The sequence below is a fragment of the Equus caballus genome, chromosome 11 (genome assembly GCF_041296265.1).
Source record: "Equus caballus isolate H_3958 breed thoroughbred chromosome 11, TB-T2T, whole genome shotgun sequence".
NCBI lineage: Eukaryota > Metazoa > Chordata > Mammalia > Perissodactyla > Equidae > Equus > Equus caballus.
The window spans coordinates 42095203-42116850 of record NC_091694.1 but is presented as its reverse complement, the minus strand read 5'-3'; the positions used below and the strand labels follow the sequence as shown (position 1 = coordinate 42116850).

Below are 21648 nucleotides of genomic sequence, written 5' to 3'. Positions count from 1 at the left end.
CGGAATTATAGGAAATTATAATTTTCCATATAAGAAGTTACAATTTCTATTAGAAGAGAGGAACATTTTCCTGGTAGAAAATAATTCTGCTTGCCATTCTACCCTAGATTACTGAGAGCTGGAGGGTGAGACATTAGTCACACCAACTGCTGGGAGGTCTCTCTGTGCCAATGGCTTTCCTTCCCTTCCCAAAACCTCAAGCCGAATATTTCAGGGCCCTGTTTGGAACGCTGACATCATCCAGCATCACCAGCCTTCCGTAACCTGGGCATTTTCCAGTGTGTTCCATACTGTCAATATTGCCCAGCTTCCTGAACTACTGCCACAAACTAGAAAACTGAGAGGCTGGACAGGAATTAACCAGGGAGCACCCCGCTGAGGAAAAAAAAAAATCCCCCAGATGCTGAAAGGGAGGCCATGTGACAGTTCAACAGAACCTGGCTCCCTGGTGACTCCCTTGTTGGACCCACCACCCTGCTGACAAGCTGCCCTTGGCCCGGGACCAGGAAGAGGTGAGTTTACTGGGGATGCACTGCGTGGAGTGATGTAACAGGCTCAAGTCAGACACAGGTCAGGAGTCCCAGTCATAAGCTAGCTAACCGCACACCCAGCTGGGGACACTCCCTTTGGAAACAAAAAAGTGACCTTTATGCAAAAACAGCTCCCTGGATGGCACGGGGTGGGTATAAATACTTCTTCGCTGCCTGTGTGATCATAACTTTATAGTGGCTTGAAGACTGAGGCTCCCCGGCCCCCGAGAACTCAGCGTTGCTGGTTTGAAACCTCTCAGCCACCTTTGGCGAAGGGACAGGCAGTTCTAGGCTGTCCCGAAGTTCTCAAGGTGCACGTTTCCCTGCAGTTTGCGCGTCCACACCCTGCAGAGGCAGGGCAGGCCAGTGCGAGGTGAGTTGTCTTCATTTCGGGGGAAGCTGCTGTTTTGAGTGGGTTTTGTTTCTTCCTGTTTGCGAAGGCTCAGAAAGCTGTGGGGATGTTCTGCCTCCAGAGATAAACTGGTAGAAATTCTAAGACATGCCAACACGAGGCTTGGGCCATTTGAACTGGCCATCTTATTCAGATTGTTTTTTCGGCAAAATTTGCTGTGGCTGCTGCATTTTGAGGAAAAACGTTTTGGAAAATTCAGACTGGAGAGTAGGGAGTGATCTGCGAAGAATTGTTTTTAATATAGATTATCCTATCCAGTCCTTATAACATGCACCTCTCTCCTCCCAAACAAATTCTGTTAGGATGGATATTACTAAGCCCATTTTAAGGATGAAAAAATGAGTCCCAGTTGAATAACTGGATCCAGGTCATGTAACTAGTAGAGCCAGGATTTGAACCCAGATTTGGGGGGCTCCAGGATTCTTATATGGGCCCCATCACTGCCCTGCCTTCCAGTGCAAATGGTGTCCCCATTGCAGAGGTGTGCTGGGGGCAAGCCCAGGCCAGACCCAGGCCTCCACTTAGCTCTCCTTTTTCGTCTTTAGAAAAGATGATCTTGAATATTGAGAGTGGAGTGCATTTTTTTCACAAATAATTATTTCCCTGTTCCCCCCCCCCCAAATAATAAAAAAGAAACAGATGGTCAAGTTGATAACAATTGCAAAATCTTAAAAGAAAGGCAGCTATAACTTGAGTGCTTTCTCCAATGACAGGCATAAATGACGGTTGCTAATAAGAGCTGCTGGAAGCGATGTTGCAGGGCCAGGCCAAGGCGCCCATGTGTCAGTGACCAGAGGCTCCTGCCCCATCACCTGGGGTCAGCAGTGAAGCTGGCCGGGTCAGGTGGGCCAGCAGGTTCCACTAAGGAGGCTCACAGTGGATGCTTTGTCCTTGTGGGTCCAGTGTTCGCCCTTTAGATTGTTATGACTTTGCAGAATTAAAGTCTATGTCCGTAGGATCCCCAAATCCAGCCCCAAAATAGGGACAGAGGTTGCAAAGCATCGATGAGGTGGCTGATCAAGACCTATGTTCACTTTTGCACTGCTTCCTCGGTAAACCAACCGTACCGAGAAGGCCCAGTTCTGTAAACTCTTCCTCAACCTTCCGTCGCTATCTCCTTCTCTTTCCTCAGCCCCACAGCGAAGAATCTCCGAGTTCAAATCCAGACAAGTGACCTGCTTTGCATAGCCACAGAGATGGCCTGTCCCTGGAAGTTTCTGTTTAAGGCCAAATTCAACCAGTATGACTTGACTGAAGAAATGGACCTCAACAACAACGTGTGGAAGAGCATCCAGGCGCCCTCCAGGTAAGCTGCTCCCCGCTGCCACCTGCTCTTGTGTCCTCTCGGCTGCCATCCTCCACTCTCTGCCGACAACTCAGAAGTCCTCTCTTTGCCCCTGGCTTGTCACTGGAAGTCTGATCTTGCCGTTTGCTTCTTGGACGTCCCTCTTGGAATCTGATGCAGCCATTATTTATTGGGCACCTCGCTGCACCTGACACGATGTGAGGAAGGAAGGGACATGGCCCAGTCCTGGCCCTCAATGAGCTTGGAATCTCTGGGGGAAGAATATGGGAGGCGAATATGGAATACCTAACTTGGGAATGGGAGGCAGTGGAGGCCAGTGGTTAGAACCAGGAGGCATCCCGGCTGATGTCTGTTCTGATTCACCAGTGCAAATGCCTTGCTAGTTATTAGACATTTTGAATACCAACCTACCGAAGAGTACCAGGATGTTAGATAGACTTTATCTAAGCCCGGTGCTGTCTCTCACCGGCTGTGTGACCTAGGGCAAGTTAACCTCTCTGAGCCCCAGGTGTTCTCATCTTCAGGATGGGGACACCAATGGGAACCTCCTCGTGGCATGTTGTGGATGAAATGAGAGTGTGCCTGTAATGCACTTTGCAGTGTGCCCGCACAGAGCAGGCGCCCAATCTGCGTTCCGGTTTATTACAGTTGATGTAGCGCGCACTCTGTGCTGGGGCTATACAGGGCGCTTCATGCGCATTGCCTCTCAACGTATCTCCACGGCGGCTCTGTGAAGTGTGAGCTGTTGTCTCATCCTGCAGATGAGGAAATAGAAGCTCTAAGAGGAGGGTGACTTCCTCCGTCACATGACTGGTAATTACAGAGGTGGAATTTGAACCCCTCGTTTGTAGGAGGAGCAAGCGGGAGGCAGAACTGGGAGAACTAGTCAGCCGACCAACCAGTCCGCGGACAGGCTTCCAGAACATGCTAGAAGGGTCCAGAACATGCTAGAAGGGTTCACAGTCTCGGACTGGAGGTTGAGGCTTGCCCAAGTGGAAAGACAACTCCATCTGCAAGAACATGAAACCACGAATGGAAGTAGAGGCCCGGTCCACACAAGGCCGCCCCACAGCCCCAGTGGAGCCTGTCCTGGGGACCGCAGTGGGCAGGGTGCTCCCTGGAGGTGGGCAGCATGACAGACAGAGGTGGCAGGAAAGCAGCAGAAAACGAGAATGGGCTTGGGGATAAGCAGCTGGCTTTGCCGTTTAATAGCCCTGTGGCCTTTGGCAAGTCCCCCAGCCTCTGAGCCTCAGTTTCCCTGTCTGTCAGAAGGGAGTAGTAATGCCTATCTCCTGGGGTGGTGGCAAGACTGAAATGAATTTTCACATGTAAACAGCTTAGCACCATGCCTGGCAGAGACTAGCTGCTCAATAAATGGCACTGTGGCAGGTGTCATTATTGCTATTGCTGTTGGCAGCTAGGATGGGGTTGGGCACCTTAAACAGTCCCCTCTAAGGGCGTCACAGAAGGGAGTGGGCTCGGTGTAGCCTTGGAGGAGGGGGTAGAATGTGGAGAGGTGAAGAGAGGTGGTGCAGACACTTCGGGAAGGGGGTGAGGGGCAAAGGCTCAGAGACAGAAGCCAGCATGACTGTGCTTGGGCCTGGCATGCGGTAGGGGCCGTGGGTAGGGGGCGGGGATAGGAGACGCGAGGCCAGAGCACGCATGGCTTGAACGCAGAGTAGGGGACGTGGACTTGCCCTGCTTGGTATCAGGGAGCCATCGTAGATGCCTCAGTGAGACAGATCAGGTGTGGTGTGAGCGTTGAACTGGAGGAGAGAATGTTTAAAGCCTGATGGTCTGGGCTGTAGTGGCCCAGAGACCGAGAGAGGAGAACACAGGGTTGGACGGCCTCTGACTTCCTCCTGGTACTTCTGATTTGAAAGCTGCAGGCTGCCGGTGGCCTCACCGCTCCTCCCAGGATCTTGAGAGGGCTTGAACCCCAGGAATCTGCTTTGGCTCTTCTCGGTCACCAAGTCACACATCCCTTCCCTGTCTTCACCTCACCACTGCAGCCCCTGCTGGCTGGCCTCCCCAGGTGCAGTGCCCCACACTGGCTCTGACTTCTCTCATTCCAACTTGACTTCTAGCAAGTCGTGCTGTTGCTCTAGAGTCTGCAGTATCTCCCCATCGCCTGTCACCACACTGAGGCTTGATTGCAGGGTTGTTTCTGCATGATCACCCTTCGCAGACAGAGGGCCCATCCACCTGCCCGGCCCAGCCTTCCTCGGTTTCCCAGTGCCTGTACACAGCACATTCCTCTCTTGACTCTTCCAGACCCAATCCCTCCCCTACCTTTTGGGGATCATCCTGAACCCCACCTTCCCCCAGCCCCTACAGTGTGGCCTGCAGCCTTTCTCCCTGAATCCCACACCCTCTAATAGCACCAATGGCTATTCCTGACTTGTGTTTTCCAACCATTCAGGAGACCTGAGCTCAGACCCCAGGCAGGGCCCTGAGCTGTAGGTTGGCCTGAGGCAAACCAGCTGACTTGACCCATCTTTTTAAGCTCGAGCGGACTGGCGGAAGTGCTCAATCAGATTTTAGAGGCATGGAGAGAGAATACCATGCATTAATCCATTTAACCCTCCCAACAGTCCGTGAGGAAGGGACTTTTGTTATCCTCCTGCTGTAGCGATGAGGACACCGTAGGCTAGAGAGTTGAAGTAATTTTTAAGACCTCACAGTTAGCAAATGACAGAGCCGGAGTGAAACCCGGCGGTCTAGCTCACAACCGCTACACTGGGCTGCCACACTTTTGGTCCTGGGCAGGTTCCAGCCCATGAACGGTTATTGGCTGAGGGCTCCTCACCTGGCACTGTGCTGGGTGTCACTGTCAATGAAGTCCTTCCGTTTATCAATTAGGTAAACAATAAATGGAGCCATTTATTAATTGCATACACAGCAGCTAAAAATAAGAGAGAATGTTTATAAAGTCCTTATTACCGTGTCAGTTATGAGGCAGAAACTATTGTCATCCCTATTTCACAAGGTTGAGTGATTTACTCAGTCAAGGTCAATATCCGGAAAGAGGTGGAGCTGAGGTTTGAACCAAGGCCAGACTCACACCTACCAGCCCTGGATGGGCTCTCCCTGCAGGCCTACTCTGTGTCTGGGAGGGGATGCGGGAAATGATGCCTTCCCATCTGGTTTGGGCCGGAGTCCATGGACAATGTGACGCTAAAGAGCTCCAGACATCGGAGTGAGGGGGGAGACAGAGGTAGACAGGAGGTGACAGGAGACTGCGGCTGCACTAGGATCTCTTCTGGGGCTCCTGTGGGGTGCCTGGCCTGGCTGTAGTGTGGGGAGGAGCGAGGTGGGAGAAAGCTTTCAGGAGGAGGTAGGCCCAGCTGGACTGCACCCTCCAGCTGGGGGGGGCTGTGTGTGGGGAGGATGCTAGTGGAAGAGGAAGCAGCAGTACAAAGGGGATTTTATCCTGAAAGCAACAGGGGCCAATTAATATATTTTGATTTTAAAAAGTAATTTTCAAATCCAATCAGGTGTAATAAGACCAAAAACCGATTATAGGTGACTCATGATTCTATATGTCATGAAAACAAATGATTAGGAAGTGAACATGGTGTCTGTGTGTGTGTGTGTGTGTGTTTTAGAGATAAAGGCAAATGTTGGGAACATCTGGGTGAAGATACATGGAATTCGGAACAAAGCTGAGCGGGGTTGCAGTTGGCTCAGAACAAATATGTACCCTCCTTCATTCCACTGGAATTTGGGTTTGGGATGAAACGTGCTGGAGTATGTCCAGGAGGGCTCCCTGTGCTCTGAGGCCCAGGGCTGCTGCCCTGCCCGTCTGGACCCTAGGAGTTGTCCTGTTCCCAGTGTCCAGAGCAACAAATAGATGGAGCACAGTCAGCAGGTCCCGTGCCTTCCAGGTAGCAAGGACCAGGAGGCTGGAAGGGACCTGAGGGGGCTTCTGGTCCAACCGCCCCCCCACATCTCCCACTAAAAGTCACCTGCAGCCCTGAGCTTTCTTTGGCTTTCTTTCTGGAATCACACTGAACATGCAAAACAGAAATAGCATTCCCTGGGGCAGCCTGCGAGGTGAGAGAGTTTGGGCTGTGGCCCTGGGGCTACTGTGGGGCCTTGGGCAAGATCTTTAACCTCTCTGGGTTCCCCAGTTTTCTGCTCCATAAAGTGGGGATAACAATATAGACTTGCCTTCTTGACCGGATTTAGTAAAGGGTGGATGAAATAGACAGGAAAGTTTGTTTGTACACTATAAAGCACTGTACAATGGGAGTTATTATTATGATCGTTATTGTTATTTCATGGGGAAAAACAAACCCCAGGCCGGGTGTACCTGTGCCGGGGTCTTAGCCCAGAGAAAGTCACGCGGCAACCAAAAGGCAGACTTCCCTGAACTCGCGCTGTGGGCCGCTGGGTGTGGGGGGCCCGGGACGACATCGAGGAAAGAGTAGGCGCGGGGCCAGGCGCGCCCGGCCGGGCCAGGTGGCCGCCCGGGGGGCCGACACTCTGGCCCCGGGCCGGGTGTGGGATGAAGCCGAATCCAGTCCGCCTCTCTGGCTCGCTCCGCCCCGGGGTGGGGGCTGCGGGGTCCGGCGGCGATAAAGCGGCCGGCGCGGCGCGCGGAGCGAGGCGCCCTTGGAGCAGCGCCTGCGCCGGGGCCATGCGCGAGGGCCTGGGCGCGGCGTGTGAGGCCGCCTGGCCCCGACTCTGCCGGCTCCTCCGTAGAATCCTCCGGCCACAGAGCACCTGCGGTCGCCGCCGAGCCAGGTACTCCCGCCGGGTCCGGGCTGGGAGGGAGGCGCGCGGCTCCGCGCTGGGACCGCGCTCGAACCGCGCGCGGCGCTGTTTCTGAGCCTAGGCTTTCCCTGACAACCTGAGGGTTGGAATATTCGCTCTGTAGGATTCCGATGAAGACTTAAGTATTGTCCTCGTTCAGAACGCATAGGAGGTTGCACTTCAGTAGCCACCAAGACCCAGAGAAGCCCCACATGCACCCACGAGAGGCGTCTATGCACGCTGGTGTAGGACTTGTGGATGTTTGAGCACTTGGGAGCTTTCTAGATTTTTCAGCACCGGGGCTGCTACACCCTTTAGGACAGATATGCTTAAGAGAGCAAAGAGGTTCTTGTTTGACAAATAAGACCCATTTCCCAGAGTGCCTCCTCGCCCCCCACCCTTGGTGTATGGAGAGGTATTGCACAGGAGCAGGACCCATAGGGGCATCAGGCCCCCAGGTCGGCCCCCAAGCCAGCCACAGACCGCAGCTCTGACCTCAGCGTCTTGTGTCGCTCAGGGGCTTGTGGATAGTTGTGGGGCTAAGCAAGCACCACACTCCAGCACCCTTTTTGATGGCATGTCCTTAAGGGTCCTCCATTTCCAGGAAGGACCAAGCGGGACCACGCACGGCCATAGGTTTAGCCAAACCGCATGAGCATCTGGATAGATGAAGCAATAATTTGTCACTAAGTATCCAGATCCTTAATACACTCTCCTGGCTTCTGGTCACCTTATCTCCCAGCAGCTAACCCAAAGAAATCCGCTAGGTGGGGGAGAAAGGGGACTGGGCATAGCTTTGTTTATTCATTTTTCAAATTAAAAAAATGTTCCCAATTATGAAAGGAATTCACGGTTACTGTGAAAAGTTGGAAAATGCGGGCAAATGTAAAGAAAAATTCAAATTGCCCATGATCTTATCACGTAAGGCTAGTCACTGTTAACATTCACTGGCATTTCCCTCAAGGGATTTTCTGTGCTTTCATACACATGCACACACACATACACGCACGCACACACACACACACAGCCAGCCGCAGACCATGTACACTGTTTGAGGCGTTATTTATAATGGTGGAGAAACTGGACACAATCTAAATATCCAGCCATAGGTAATGGGCTCAGGCTCACTATGGTCCATCTATATAGTGGATTTTCAGGTAGCTTTTTAATATTTAGGGGCAATAGTTATGTTAAGTGTACAAAGACACTGTTTCTCAATCTAAATGTCACTGTGGACCATGAGCTTCTCAAATTCTCCAGTTCTCTGGCCAGAAGTGAGAGGAAGGAAAAACAAACACAGTGGGTTTGGGGTGAGGGGTGACGATACTGAGGACCCCAGCCTCAAAACACCATCCTTTTTCAGCAGCCCCATGATGACCGTTCAGCCGTGGCTTATCTGTTCTGAATGTTCAGATTACCCTATATTGGCTTTTTTTCTGGTGGGGCACACCAGTCAGAGGGGTAATGAAAGGTGGTCACATTTTCTCCAACTTGGAAGAACCTACCAACAGATTTTTAAAATGATTGAGAGTGCAGCAAGAATGGTACAGCAAGAACAATTTTTACACTAGCTACATAAATTTGGAAAATTTCGTATTTAAAAAGATGACATTTGTAAGTGAGGGCACTTCACAGGGCTGCTGAATCACTTGATTCAGAGAGAAGTTGCTTTCCAATACGTGCTTATGTTCTCTTAAAGGGACACTATGTCTTTATAGTTATAAGTCATTTAATGCTACGATATGATGTATATAGTTAATTGTAGAGTCATTACTTTTTCCAATAATAAAAGCAATATATGTTCATTTGTCATATTCCAACACCACAGATAGGCATACAGCAGAAAATGAGAGACCCTTGTAATATTCTCTGACTCCCTTTCCCATTGGTGTGCGCATGTGTGCAGGCACACCCCAGAAATACTGCAAAGAACACGGGGTGCAACAGCTTCCATACTAAAATGGCCCATAGTGTGATTAGCCCGCAGAGGAGACGTGTTGTGGGGTGTCACTGTTGGAGGGGTGCTCACGGGGATGTGGCTGGGAGGAGTCCCACGGCTTCTCTTCTCTGTAGCACTTGTCAGGAGAGCGAACCTGAAATCCCAAACCAGAACCAAAGGGTTCTGAGTGGCTTCAGACTGTTAGGGCTTTTCCCTCTTCAAAGGACAGGCTAAATTCTTTAAATCTGTTGTTTGAAGGTAAATATAATGAATATGTCTTATTAAAGAGTTTTTGTCTTCCAGAAATAGTTCCTGAGATATTTATGGATGACATGACGTCTCAGTCTTTTTTTGAAATGATGGCGGGGCTGGGAGAGTAGAATTGAAACAAGATTGGCCGTGGGTTGACAATTGTTTAACTGGGTTGAATCTGGATGAAGGGCCCGTGGGGGTTTATTTCACTGTTCTCCCTACCTGTATGTGCTTAACATTTTCCATAGTAAAAACTTAGAACAAGTAAAGAAACCAAGATAAATCAAGCGCTTTAAATAAAAAAGCTTAATTCCCCCCAAATGAGTGGGTAGCGGGCAGTGCTGCTGGCCTGGGAGGGCAGGGTTGAAGGAGCCCACGCAGCCCTGTGCCACATTTGTACCTGGCTTTTGAGGGGGCATCTTCCCAGGGCTTCTGTGGCTTACCCTTTGGGCTGCTGGCTTGGCTCAGCTCCCCTCGTGTCTTTTGGCTTTGGACGGGGGAAGCAAGAGAAGAAGAGAAGCAGGAAGGGCGGTGATGGTGCAGAGATTGGATCTGACCGACTGGCCTCCTCCCCCCTGACCCCCAAACGCACATCCTCCTTGACTGGAAGCCATGAAATTCACTCCCACCCTCTGGACCTGAGTTCCCACATCCATCCAATGGGGGATTGGCAGATGGGGCTCCAAGATCCCTCGCTACCGTCAGATACTCCATCTCATGATAACTGTTTCCTTTCACAGTTCAGTGACACAGGATGACCCCAAGGGTCACAGCCTCGGCAAGCACAGGAATGAGTCCCTGCAGCCCGTCACCGGAATGGCAAAGGTCAGTGAGTCACACGGGTATGGGAAGCCCCTTCCTCCCTCTCCCAGGCAGATGCAGGCTGAGCATCCTGGTGGAAGCTGGGGTCTGGGCAGTGAGTAGAGACCTGGCGGGCTCAAGAGCAGTGAGGAAGGGCTTTGAGAGAGCGGGATGACCCATGATGATTAGGAGTGGTGGCCCCAAGGTGCACTGGCCCCTGGGTGACTTGTCTATGTGGGCTGGCAGGCATGGGTGAGAGGAGACCATTCATGGAGCCAGAGGTAGGACGCTCCAAAATAATCCCCAACTCAGCCACTGAGCCTTCGGTCCTGGCCCCCAGCCTCTAGCCCACTGGTCCCGTCTTCCCTGAGTGCTTTGCACCTCACTGTTCCAGAGAGACGGGCAGAGAAGCGGGTGGGAGAGAAGAAGGTTTTCACATCTGGAGTATCTCCATGGAAGGCGGTGGTATACTCTTCCTGGTCCTGATTTCAGTTCACAGCAGTGTTGGCTGTGACAGCAGTCTCCCTTGCATCTAACCTTAGTCCCCCCTGTTGCAGTTCCTCTGAGGGAGCATTTGGCAGGGTGTTGGGTGAGGAGAGAAGCCTGGCCGGTGGCCCAGGCACCTGGAGCTCTTAGCAGGCACTGGCCCAGGTGGCCAGGTTGCCAGGAAGGGAGGAGGGACATGAATGGACACTCCGACCGCCCACAGCTCCACACCCCACCCAAAGCCAAAGCAGGGCCCAGGGGCCTGGGGTTGGAGGCATTTGGAAATCCGTGGTTTTTCCCTCTCTAGAAGTCTCCAGAATCCCTGGTCAAGCTGGATGTGCCCCCCTCGGCCTGCCCACGGCATGTGAGGATCAAAAACTGGGGTAACGGGATGACTTTCGAGGACATGCTTCACCGCGAGGCCAATGGGGTGAGCAGTCTGGGGCTTGAGGGAGAGCCACCTCGGTCCCAAGCTGGTGAAAGCATCAGGGCCCTTGGTCAATCGAACGGATGTCCCCCTGGGCAAACCACACAGTCATCTGCTTGGGCAAAGGGTGCTGGGAACAGAGACGGAGGTTCCTCACAAATGACGGTAGGAAGTAAATGATGTCAACGCCCTGTTAACCCCCCTAATGGATAATGGCTAATCCAGAAAGTGAGATAAATCATTGCAGGAACAAATTCATTCTTTCTCAGAGGGACAGATTCCAGCATAGTGTCGGGGAGAATTTTCTAACAGAACTGCTCACACCTGGACTGAACTACGTCAGGAGATAGGGAGCTCCCTGTCACTAGAAGGACTCGAGGGCCGATTGGTAGTGAGATTAGAAAGGGGTCCAAATGTCCAGTGAGTAGTTGGATTAAGTGCACTTTAAGACTCCTTCCTATCTTCTGAGTTTCCTTTTTTTTTTTTTCCCGAGGAAGATTAGCCCTGACCTGACATCTGCTGCCAATCCTCCTCTGTTTGCTGAGGAAGACTGGCTCTGAGCTAACATCTATACCCATCTTCCTCTACTTTATATGTGGGACGCTACCACAGCATGGCTTGCTAAGCGGTGCCATGTCCGCACCAGGGTCCGAACTTGCGAACCCGGGGCCACCAAAGTGGAACGTGTGCACTTAACCACTGTGCCACGGGGCCGGCCCCATGAATTTCTTATTCTAACTTTAGAGTGCATTCTATGATTGTAAAATGGGAAACAATTGAAAATTTCAAGCCCGTGAAAGCAGATTTCCCACACCTTCCAGAAATTACCACAGTCAACATTTGGGTGTACTTCCTTCCAGTATTTTTTCTGTACCATCCTCTGACTTTGGGGTTTGCACCCTTTCAATTCATTTTGGCCAAACACCGATAAGTGTTCCCGGGAGCCACATCAGCCTCTTTCAATGAGAAAGTAGTTGAGATGTTTCCAGGAATCGAGTTGTTGACTTTGCCCTGGTCTGGGGCCAGCTGGGGAGGAGGGCCAGAGACTGAGCCCAGGGTCGGGGAGCAACCCCAGCTCGCATCCACTGGGGTTCAGCCAGCAGAAGAGAGGAGGTCTGGGAGGGGAGAAAGCCTGGTGGACCCCAAGGAGGAGGTGCCACAGGGGTGGAGAGGGGCAACAGGGAGCCGGAGCAGCTGGAGTAGAAGGAGGTGGCCAGGAGAGCTGGCCCCGGAGGAGGATGGCTGTCGACACCTGTGCCAAGTAGCCGAGCAGCCCGCCTCACTGCCTGCCTCTCTCTTTCCAGGAGGTCGCTTGCAAGTCCAAGTCTTGCCTGGCAGCCGTCATGAACCCCAAAAGTATGACCAGAGGGCCCAGGGACAAGCCTACCCCCCCAGATGAGCTTCTACCTCACGCTATCCAATTTGTCAACCAGTATTACAACTCCTTCAAAGAGTAAGGCTCGCTTCCTGCAGGCTGACTGCCTCCCCCTTCCCTGAGCTCTCCTGTCTCCAGCCGCTTCCCTCTGCCCCTAGACCCCTTTCCTTCCTGGACTCACAGTGCATCCAGGGCTGCAGCATAGTTTTCCAAGGGAAAAGAGCCTGGAACAGGTTCTCACAATCATGAGACAAAGAGGTGTAGTGATGGTGGTTAAAGTGTGGGTTGGGAGTATAAGGGAGTTTGAATCCTGGCTCCACCAGTAACCAGTCCTGTGTCCTTAGGAAGCCTGTTTACCCTCTCTGTGCCTCAACTTTCTCATCTGTAAAAGGGGGGATGATAGAACCTGGGTTGTAAGATTGCTGTGAGGATCACATTGTGTCCTGGCGCAGAGTCACCTCGACCATGAATTGATGTGCACTCTTGTTATGAAATGTGTGAGATAGAAGGGACCTTCAAGACCACCTAGCCAAGCCCTCCTCCTACAGGTGTGAACAGCAAAGCCCAGTGACATACCTGAGGTCATCCAGCCCCAGCTAGAATCCAGGCCGCTTGACTTGAAGAGGGCAGGCTGTGCTCTTTGCTCTGAACTCTGTGGGCTTCTATATTCATGGATTTCATAAAATATACGGCTATTAATTTAGCCCAACTTTAAAATAAAAATACACAAGGGGATCATATGTCAGGATGGCCGAGGGAATGGCGTTGCTGTTTTGTGGGCGGGGAGGGCAGTGTGGGCTTTATGGTGCAGCCCCCCACAGCACTTCGTTGCATGAAGTGAGCCACAGAAGTGCATCTGGGACCCCCTTGGCAGGAGGAGTGGGTCCTGGTGATACCACATCCCCTCTGCTCTGAGCCTACGGTGTCTGAGCTGGGAGAGACCTTGGGTCTTGACTTAGAAAGAGGCTCTTATCTTTGAGGGCCGTTGATCGTCAGCCCTGGTGGCATAGGAGAGTCACCTGAAGACCTTGCAAAATACTGATGCCAGCGTCCCCTGGGCCAAGGGCGTCAGGGTCTCGGGAATTGGGGCGGGGCAGACATCCCTGTTCTTGAGAAGCTCCCTGGGCGATTCTAATGTCCAGCCGGATTGACAGCCCTGGGGGTTGCCTGCCGTGTGTGCTGTGTAACTAGAAGCTCTGCAGAGGTGCTTTGTGACTGGGAGCTTCAAGATCCTTGGGTGTTCAGCTCAGTGTTGACTGATGAGCCTTTCGGGGTCCAGGAATTTGTTGATGGACTTCATTGGGCCGCAGTATTGATGCTAACACTGAATGCTAAGTATGTTCTGGGTCCTAAGTGCCTTATACATAATAGTCACTGCAAGTCTGTGAGATTGGTACCATTATTGTCCTCCCCATCTTACAGGCAAGGAAACTGAAGCCCATGGAGGAGATGTAACTTGCTCAGAGTCACACCTTCTGAAGTCCCAGAGCTGGGTCTTGAACCCAAATAGTCTGGCACCGGAACTCCTGCTTCAACCGCCATGTTCTAGCATCCAGCTCTTTGACCCTGAAGGTTCCTGACCCCAGGCTGGTCAGGACCTGGGAGGTCCTGCTGGTGTTTGGAAGGCGGTTGGGTGGGTGTTAGCCCAGGAGGCTCCAGGGCTGCTCTTGGTGGCTGTTCAAACCCATTTGCTTCTCACAGAGGGAAGTTCTTTCTTACGTGGTCACGTGTTCACACTACTGAGTGGCGGAGGCATCAGTGTTCTGGTGATCACCACTGTTTTCAGGCTTGGATGCGGAGTGGGGAGTAATTCTAGAAGCTTTGTTTGGGGAGAGAGGGCTTCCAGTGGTGCAGCAGCATCAGCCTCACCCAGTGGGTCCTTATGCCAGGAGTGTCCTTGAAGATAGATAGTGTCAAGTGTTTTGTCTTTGAGCTTTTTTCTTTAATCAACGAAGAGCTGTCAAGACACTCTTCATCCACAGAAAGGGCATTTTGTTCTGAGTTGTCCACTCTTCTTAATCAGGAGTTCGTTCCTTAAATAGTTTTGTTTGTTGCCATTTCAGAAGTCTTTGGTGGTGATTGGAAATCTCAAGGTCGCTCTGTGTGTGTGTGTGTGTGTGTTTCAAAGTCTTTCTGATTGAATCCCTCCCTGTGGGATATTTCTGAAGTCTGGGAGGGGAGAGGGGAAGCCAGTTGAGAAATCCTATATGGAATTGCGGCTGCGGTGCAGAGGTTGAGAAATAACCCGCTGTACAGACCACGCTGCCTAGGGCTCCTCCTTGAGCAGGCCCTGGGGCCCTGCAGGCCAGGTGCTGGCCCGGTACTGACCAGGGAAGTGTGGGTAGGCCCTCAGCATCTCTGGGCTTGCCATCCCTCCTGGGGTGGAAGGTGGAAGGTTAAGAGCCTGGCCTTGGCATCAGGGCAAGCTGAGTCTGAGTCCTGACTTTGCTGTCTATCACACTTATGTTGCCGGGCCAGTACTTCAACTCCTAGAGCCTTGATGCACCGGTCTATAAAATGGACACAAAAGTGCCTCTCTCACAGACTCAGTGGGCCCCTGACTGTGAGTAGCTTTGCCCAGTACCTGGCTCATATTGAGTACTCAGTACCCAGGAGCTGCCACGGGAGGGGTTGGCTCATCTCTTAACCAAGAGAAGGTGGATGGGTGCTTCCCCGGCTGACAGGCAAGATGTGACTGTGGCTTGATGAGGGCTCCTCTGGGTCTTGCAAGTGTCTGAGAAGGATCACACTGCTTGCTTCTGGTCACCAAGCTGAGATGAATGTGATTAGAGAAAAAGCGCCTGGAAACAAGAGGGGTGCCAATGAGATCAGGACCAACTACGTAATTTGCAGGACCCAGTGTAAAAATGAAAATGTGGGCTCCCTGTTCAAAAATGATTAAGAATTTCAAGACGGTGACAGCACAGCATTTAACCAAGCACGGGGCCCTTCTAAGCTTGGGGCCCTGGTCACACACCCATGAAGCTGGCCCTGGAGGGGACAGTCTCTGTGAGAGACGTCTTGCCCTCCTGGTGTCCTAGTTCAGTTCCTGCTTCTGTGGATTGAATTAATCTCCATTTAAGGCCATGCCATTGTTGATCTTCCTGATGTCTTCCTGTCCCTCAGAGCAAAAATAGAGGAACATCTGGCCAGGCTGGAAGCCGTAACAAAGGAGATAGAAACAACAGGAACCTACCAGCTGACGGGAGATGAGCTCATCTTTGCCACCAAGCAGGCCTGGCGCAATGCCCCCCGCTGCATCGGGAGGATCCAGTGGTCCAACCTACAGGTGGGCTTCCTTAGATCCGAGTGGGCGAGGAAGCTGGGTGGGGGGGACAGCCAAGCAGAGCTGTGCCCAGGCTGAAGCCAGAGCCCCGAGTTTTCTCTTCACACTCCTGAACATGAGATGGGAGCTCAGAGGGTCCCCGTCTAGATGCCTAGAATCCGATTTCAGCACCAGGATTTCTAGCGGACCTTTCTCTCTTGTTTGAAGTTCGGAAGACTAAATATCATCGTACAACCAAACAGCCTTGTTATTATTATTCTTGAGGCCCTGGTCCTGCCAGAGAGGTTGTTTACCTCGACTATTTGAATTCTTGGACCCTAGAAAACATTTTGTTCATCCTAGTCTCCTAGGCTATCTTTCCACTGGGGGATCATTTCTTGCTGGATAATATTAAAAACACCTGGACAGAGAAATCGATGAGAAATGCCAGTGCAACCAATTCTGGCTGTAAGGAAATGTGCTGGAGGCCCTGTATGAAGTGTGCTCATGTTGTAAAGGAGCTAGGCTGGGACTGTGGGAATCTGGACTCATGTCACTTGAAAATCAAGTTTTCTTGGGATTTGGATTTTGCTAGGGTCTTCCAAGTGGGCTCCCCTAGGAGAGCAGGAGAAAGGATGGATGGGGCAACTGTGAGGTGGGAGGTGTCGATGTAGAGGGAAGATGCCCTTCTCTGCCTGGTGTTGGGTAGTGGAGGTTGGGGCCACTCCTTCGGTCCCCTGTGACTTAGCTTCTGATCACCCCTGAGGCCTCTGTCCTCACAGTCCTTGATGGGCATGGTCTGGGTGGGCTGTGTGCAGGTCTTTGACGCCCGGAGCTGTTCTACTGCCCAGGAAATGTTCGAACACATCTGCAGACACCTGCGTTACTCCACCAACAATGGCAACATCAGGTGGGTGTGCCTTTCCCGAGGCTGCGGCTGGGGTCCACCCTGCCCGCGAGCCTTAGCCAAAAGATGCAGGTGGGTTTAGGGGAGGCATCTCTGGCTCGAGGAGAAACCAGAGAGAAAGAGAAAAGAGAACGAATTCAGCTTCTTCAGAGAGCCCTCGGAGTGAGCCTGGCCTCCAGGAGCTCAGCCCCACTCTGTAGCCCATTTTCTTCCTTTGCTTCCGCCTTGGAACCATTTGGAGGTGATGGGGGGTCTTGAAGAAGCAGCTTCTTCACTGTTCAGGGTTAGGGCTCCCCACTTTTTAGAAGGGACGAGAGGCTGGTTTTGCAGCAGGTGGCTCCAGTGTGGTGTTTTTCTTAGAGGGAGGAGTGTCACTGCTCATCAGTACCTACCCCCCACCGTACCTTCCCCCACCCCCAACTAAAGAGGTCAAGGCTGATAGGGCTGAACAGCGCATATGGGCACTCATTCACTTTTTTGTTCAGCAGACACTCAGTGCCCACTTAATCCCCAACACGGGGCTAGGCGTGGGGGTGGGGAATGCAGACTAAGACCCTAAGATGCTGCTCCAGCCCACTATGAACCTCCGGCTTTCACTAGCCAAGCATCCAACTAACTCGACTGCAAGGAGAGCAATATGGTGCCTCAAGGGAAGTGGCTGGGGCAGCTAGCCCTGCCCCAGGGGTGGGGAGGGCCCCTGCAGGGTGGAGTCCCTCTGCTGGTGTTGAAGGAAGGCTGGGAGCTGGAGGGAGAAGAAAGAGGGAGAGGCTATGTCAGGAAGTGCGGTGGGTCACGGGCTGTCAGAGGCCTGCGAGAGCTTGGCAGGTCAGGGAGCTGTAGGAGTTTGGTTGAGTTAGCTCGGGTGCAGGAAGAGGGGAGGGGGACCAGTGGGGGATGGCTGGGAGCCCCTGCCAGAGCCAGGTGATAAACAGCACTGTCCTCGTCTTGGGGAAGGTCGGCCATCACCGTGTTCCCCCAGCGGAGCGATGGAAAGCATGACTTCCGGATCTGGAATGCTCAGCTCATCCGGTATGCCGGGTACCAGATGCCTGATGGCACCATCAGAGGGGACCCTGCCTCTGTGGAGTTAACCCAGGTACCAGATCCAGCCTTGGTGGATGTGAGCAGAGTCCAGAGGGGTCAAGGTACCTGCTTCTGCAGACTCACTGGGCCTGTCTTGCCCCCAGCTGTGCATCGACCTGGGCTGGAAGCCCAAGTACGGCCGCTTCGATGTGATGCCTCTGGTCCTGCAGGCTGATGGCCGCGACCCTGAGCTCTTTGAAATCCCTCCTGACCTTGTGCTCGAGGTGCCCATGGAACATCCCAAGTAAGCAGGCTGAGGGGGCTGGGGTGTGAATTACCAGGCATGGCCCCCTCCTTTCCTAAGTGACACCTCAGTCCTCAGGCCCTTCTCTGCATCTCCCCCAAAGCCCAGCCAGCAGCAGGAGATGCCCAGAAGAGCTGGCTTTCAAGGCCTCCTTGTCAGCTTGTATGCAACTCTGCATGTGCCTCTCGGGCCTGAGACTTATGAGGCTATGTTGATGGTGAGGGAGGAGCAGAGGTTGAGACAGATGGGGCCCTAGGAGTTTGGGAAGCAGTGACTTCAGGAGAGGAACCCTTCAAAGGCTCTGAGATTCTGCCACTGAGCAGCCTCGGCCTCTTTTGCCTTCCTGCCAATTTTCTTAGCTGCCCCTCTGCCGACTGGTGCGTCCAGGGCTATAGGGACTTCAAGAGCTCGTCCGGTTCAGCCCCTGCTCCAGGCAGCTCTCATAATTACAAAAACACCTCCGTATATCGAGACTCACTACGTTGCAGGCATCGGGCTCGGCTCTTCTTTTTACCCCTTGAATACACTGAACTCAGACCCACCTTAGGGCCTTGGCACTTGCTGTCCCCTCTGTCTGGCATGCCCTTTCCTCTGAATTTTGCAGGCTCCGTTTCTTCTTGTCAGTGAGCGGTTTCCTGGGATGGCACCCTTCTGAGAAGTCTGTCCTGACCACCCAATCTAGAGCAGGCACCCTCACCCTCCATTGAACACATCACCTTGTTTTGATTTTCCTGTTCATTTGTCGACCTGTTCATAGTCTAGACTCTGGACTGCAAGCTACTTGAGAATAGGGATCTTGCCTTCCTTGCCATCAGCATACTTAGCCAACACCTAGCAGGGTGCCTGGCACATTGCACATGGTGATCAATTATAAATAGTTATAAAATAAATGAATATACAAATGAATGATACTATTATCTTCAGAATAATCCCACAAGTTGGATGCTATTATGTGTTTTCCTGGTGGCTCAGAGAGGCTCAATAACATCCCCAGGTCACACAGCTAGTAAGCGATGAGGCAGAACTTGAACCCAGGCTTTCTGACTCTAATGTCCTTAACTGCTATGTCATATTGGATTCTCAACATTTAGCCCAGGACCTGTCACATGCTTGATGCTTAATCTGTGTTTGCGTGAATGAATGGGTGAATGAATGCATAATTAATAACTGACACCCACTGCGCCCAGTTCACCTCTCGAGGTAGGGTGGACACTTAGAAAGGAGTTTTCTTGGTTGACTCTTTTTCTGAAGCTTTTTTGGGGGGAGTGAGGCTGGGCAAAAGTGAAGGGCCCCATGGCAGCCGGCTGTGCCTCCCCGCCAGGTACGAGTGGTTCCAGGAGCTGGGGCTGAAGTGGTACGCACTGCCAGCAGTGGCCAACATGCTGCTTGAGGTGGGCGGCCTGGAGTTCCCAGGGTGCCCCTTCAACGGCTGGTACATGGGCACGGAGATTGGGGTCCGAGACTACTGTGATGCCCAGCGCTACAACATCTTGGAGGTAACAAGGACTGTCCCGCTGGGCCGGCTGGAGGTGCAGACCTGGGGGGTGGGTGTCCAGAGGACTGACTCACTCCCATTTCTCTGCCTCCACAGGAAGTGGGGAGAAGGATGGGCCTGGAAACACACAAGCTGGCCTCCCTCTGGAAGGACCGGGCTGTCATCGAGATCAATGTGGCTGTGCTCCACAGTTTCCAGGTGTGTCTGGTGTTTTGTGGGTCTGAAGACTTCTCGGTCAGAAGATCAGCTGGTCTAGCCACTCATCTTGTGCTTGATTTTCCCCTTACAGCGTTGTTCCATTTATTCATGCATCAAACAAGTATTGAACCCCCGGTTTGTGCCAGGCACTGGGCTAGGTGCTGGGGATACAGAGATAAATGAGCTCTCTCATTCACTCTAGGCCTTCTTGTATAAACTTGAATGCTTCCAGCAACAGGCAACTCCTTACCTATCAAGACTGATAAATCCCTGAATTGTCCACTGAATCTTGTCCTCTCTCAATTTCTCAAGGAGTTTACTCCTGAAAATTTCCCCCTCTCTCTGCTGTATCATTAATGTCTCCCTCTCTGCTGGATCATCCCTATCAGTGTACAATTAGGCTGTAATGGCCCCCAGCTTAAAGAAATAAATGACTAGCTAACTGGATAACTCCTCCAGCTACGACCTTGTTTTTCTGCTTCCCTCTACAGCAAAACCATTGAAAGATCTCATTACCCTCCCTCAGCCCCCAGCCACTCCTGTAATGGCACTCCTTCTCTTATCCTCCACCACTCTTCCAATCACACTGGGATTCTTGCTGATCTTCAAACTCACCGCGATGGTTCCCACCTCAGGGCCTTTGCACTTGCTTTTCCCTCTGCCTAGAATACTCTTCCCACAAGTCAGCCCATGTCCAGCTCCTTACCTTCATCGAGTCGCCATTGTCAGCTCCTCAGCTGCCCACACTGTGTAAAATGGCACCCTCACCCCACCTCCATCCTGTCTCTCTCTCTTATTCCTTTAACTCTGTCTTTATTTTTCTTCATAATACTTATTAGCTCCTGACACTATGGAGTACATCTACTTCTTTCTTTTTTATTGTTTTGTAAGCTCCATGGGGCAGGGGCCTTGTCTCTCTTGTTCACTGCTCAACCCTCAGAATCTAGAAGAGTATCTGGCACATGGTAGATGCTAAATATATATGTATATTGAATGAATGAACGAGAGCCCGTTCCGCATGGGCAGTGGTTCTCTTGCTGCCCTATACTGAGTGACAGCCTCCACCCCTTGGGCCCACACACAGCAGGTTGGTTCCTGGGCGGGACTGAGCCCTCTGATCCATCTCCTGCTCTTCCTCAGATAAACACTCCCCTTCCTTTTGGGAAGGAGGCGTGGGAAGTATGAATATATTACTTTAGAAGCTGGGACCATCTCCACAAAGCTGGCAGATGCCCTGGGGGCCAGACCACTGGGCAGAGTCATTCATTCATTCAGCAGAGTATCCTGAGCATTTCCCATGTGCCAGGCTCTCAGCTGGACCTAGGATAGGAGTGGTCAACAAAATAGACACACCCCTGTCCTTGTGGAGTGTCATGGGGAGCTGAGCTTAAACAGTCACCAGTAAATACACATGATCGCACACGGTTCCCCAGGGCTGGTCACCCACGGGCAGGTCAAGCTTGTGCCTGATGGGGGTGGGGTTCTGGGACTGAGCAGGAGGAGCTCCCTGGGGCTGGCTCGGCTTGGGAAGGCCCCTCCTGCCGGCCTTGGACCACACTTCCTGACTCCTGGGAAGTCCAAGCACCAGCCTTGACACTGCAGGATACAGATATGTCCCAGAAAATCTGCTGAACCTCAGCTCTCTCCTGACATGGCTGACCACATCCCTCCACTGCTTGAGAGTCTCCGGGACTTCCTGGTCACCCTCCTTCAGGATAAACTTCAAAAGACTTAGCCTTATGTTTTCATCTGTAAGACGAGAATAGTAATAGTACCTCCCTCACTAGGTTACTCTTAGCATTAAATGCAAATGCATGCACTGCCTGGCCCATAGTGAATATTCAGCTTTAGTTTTGTTGTTATATTATTATTTTTTATTGTTACCGCCATTAGCACAGCTATTATCATCAGCTCCTGAGCTTAAAACTGATCTGGCACCAGGAGTTGCTGTATGTGTATGGATAAAATTTTAAAAGGTGTGGCTGGGCCTCCTGGGCCCTCCCTCAGCTGGCTCCTCTTGTGCCTCCAGCCTCATCTCATGCTGTGTCCTCCTCCGGGAATGCCTGTCCCCTGTCTGACTTGTACCCATCTCTCAAGACTCACCTCCCCTTAGGAACTGTCTCTGAAGGCCTCTGTCTCCTGCAGACCTCTGTCTGAGCCGAGGCCTCTC

The 21648-nt window shown here is 52.1% G+C and overlaps 1 protein-coding gene across 2 annotated transcripts in view; it reads left to right on the top strand.

Moving 5' to 3' along the window:
* Positions 1-736: 736 nt before the first annotated feature.
* The window catches only part of NOS2 (nitric oxide synthase 2), a 37980-nt gene continuing 17068 nt past the window's right edge, over positions 737-21648 (top strand). Inside the window, 11 exon segments of one of the 2 annotated variants that reach the window (NM_001081769.2) lie at positions 737-903; positions 2075-2248; positions 9938-10022; positions 10792-10914; positions 12216-12364; positions 15413-15575; positions 16370-16461; positions 17413-17554; positions 17646-17785; positions 19107-19281; positions 19377-19478. In NM_001081769.2, coding sequence (NP_001075238.2) covers positions 2139-2248; positions 9938-10022; positions 10792-10914; positions 12216-12364; positions 15413-15575; positions 16370-16461; positions 17413-17554; positions 17646-17785; positions 19107-19281; positions 19377-19478 — 1281 coding nt within the window. In that variant the 5' untranslated portion in view covers positions 737-903; positions 2075-2138. 2 annotated transcript variants of the gene reach the window in all.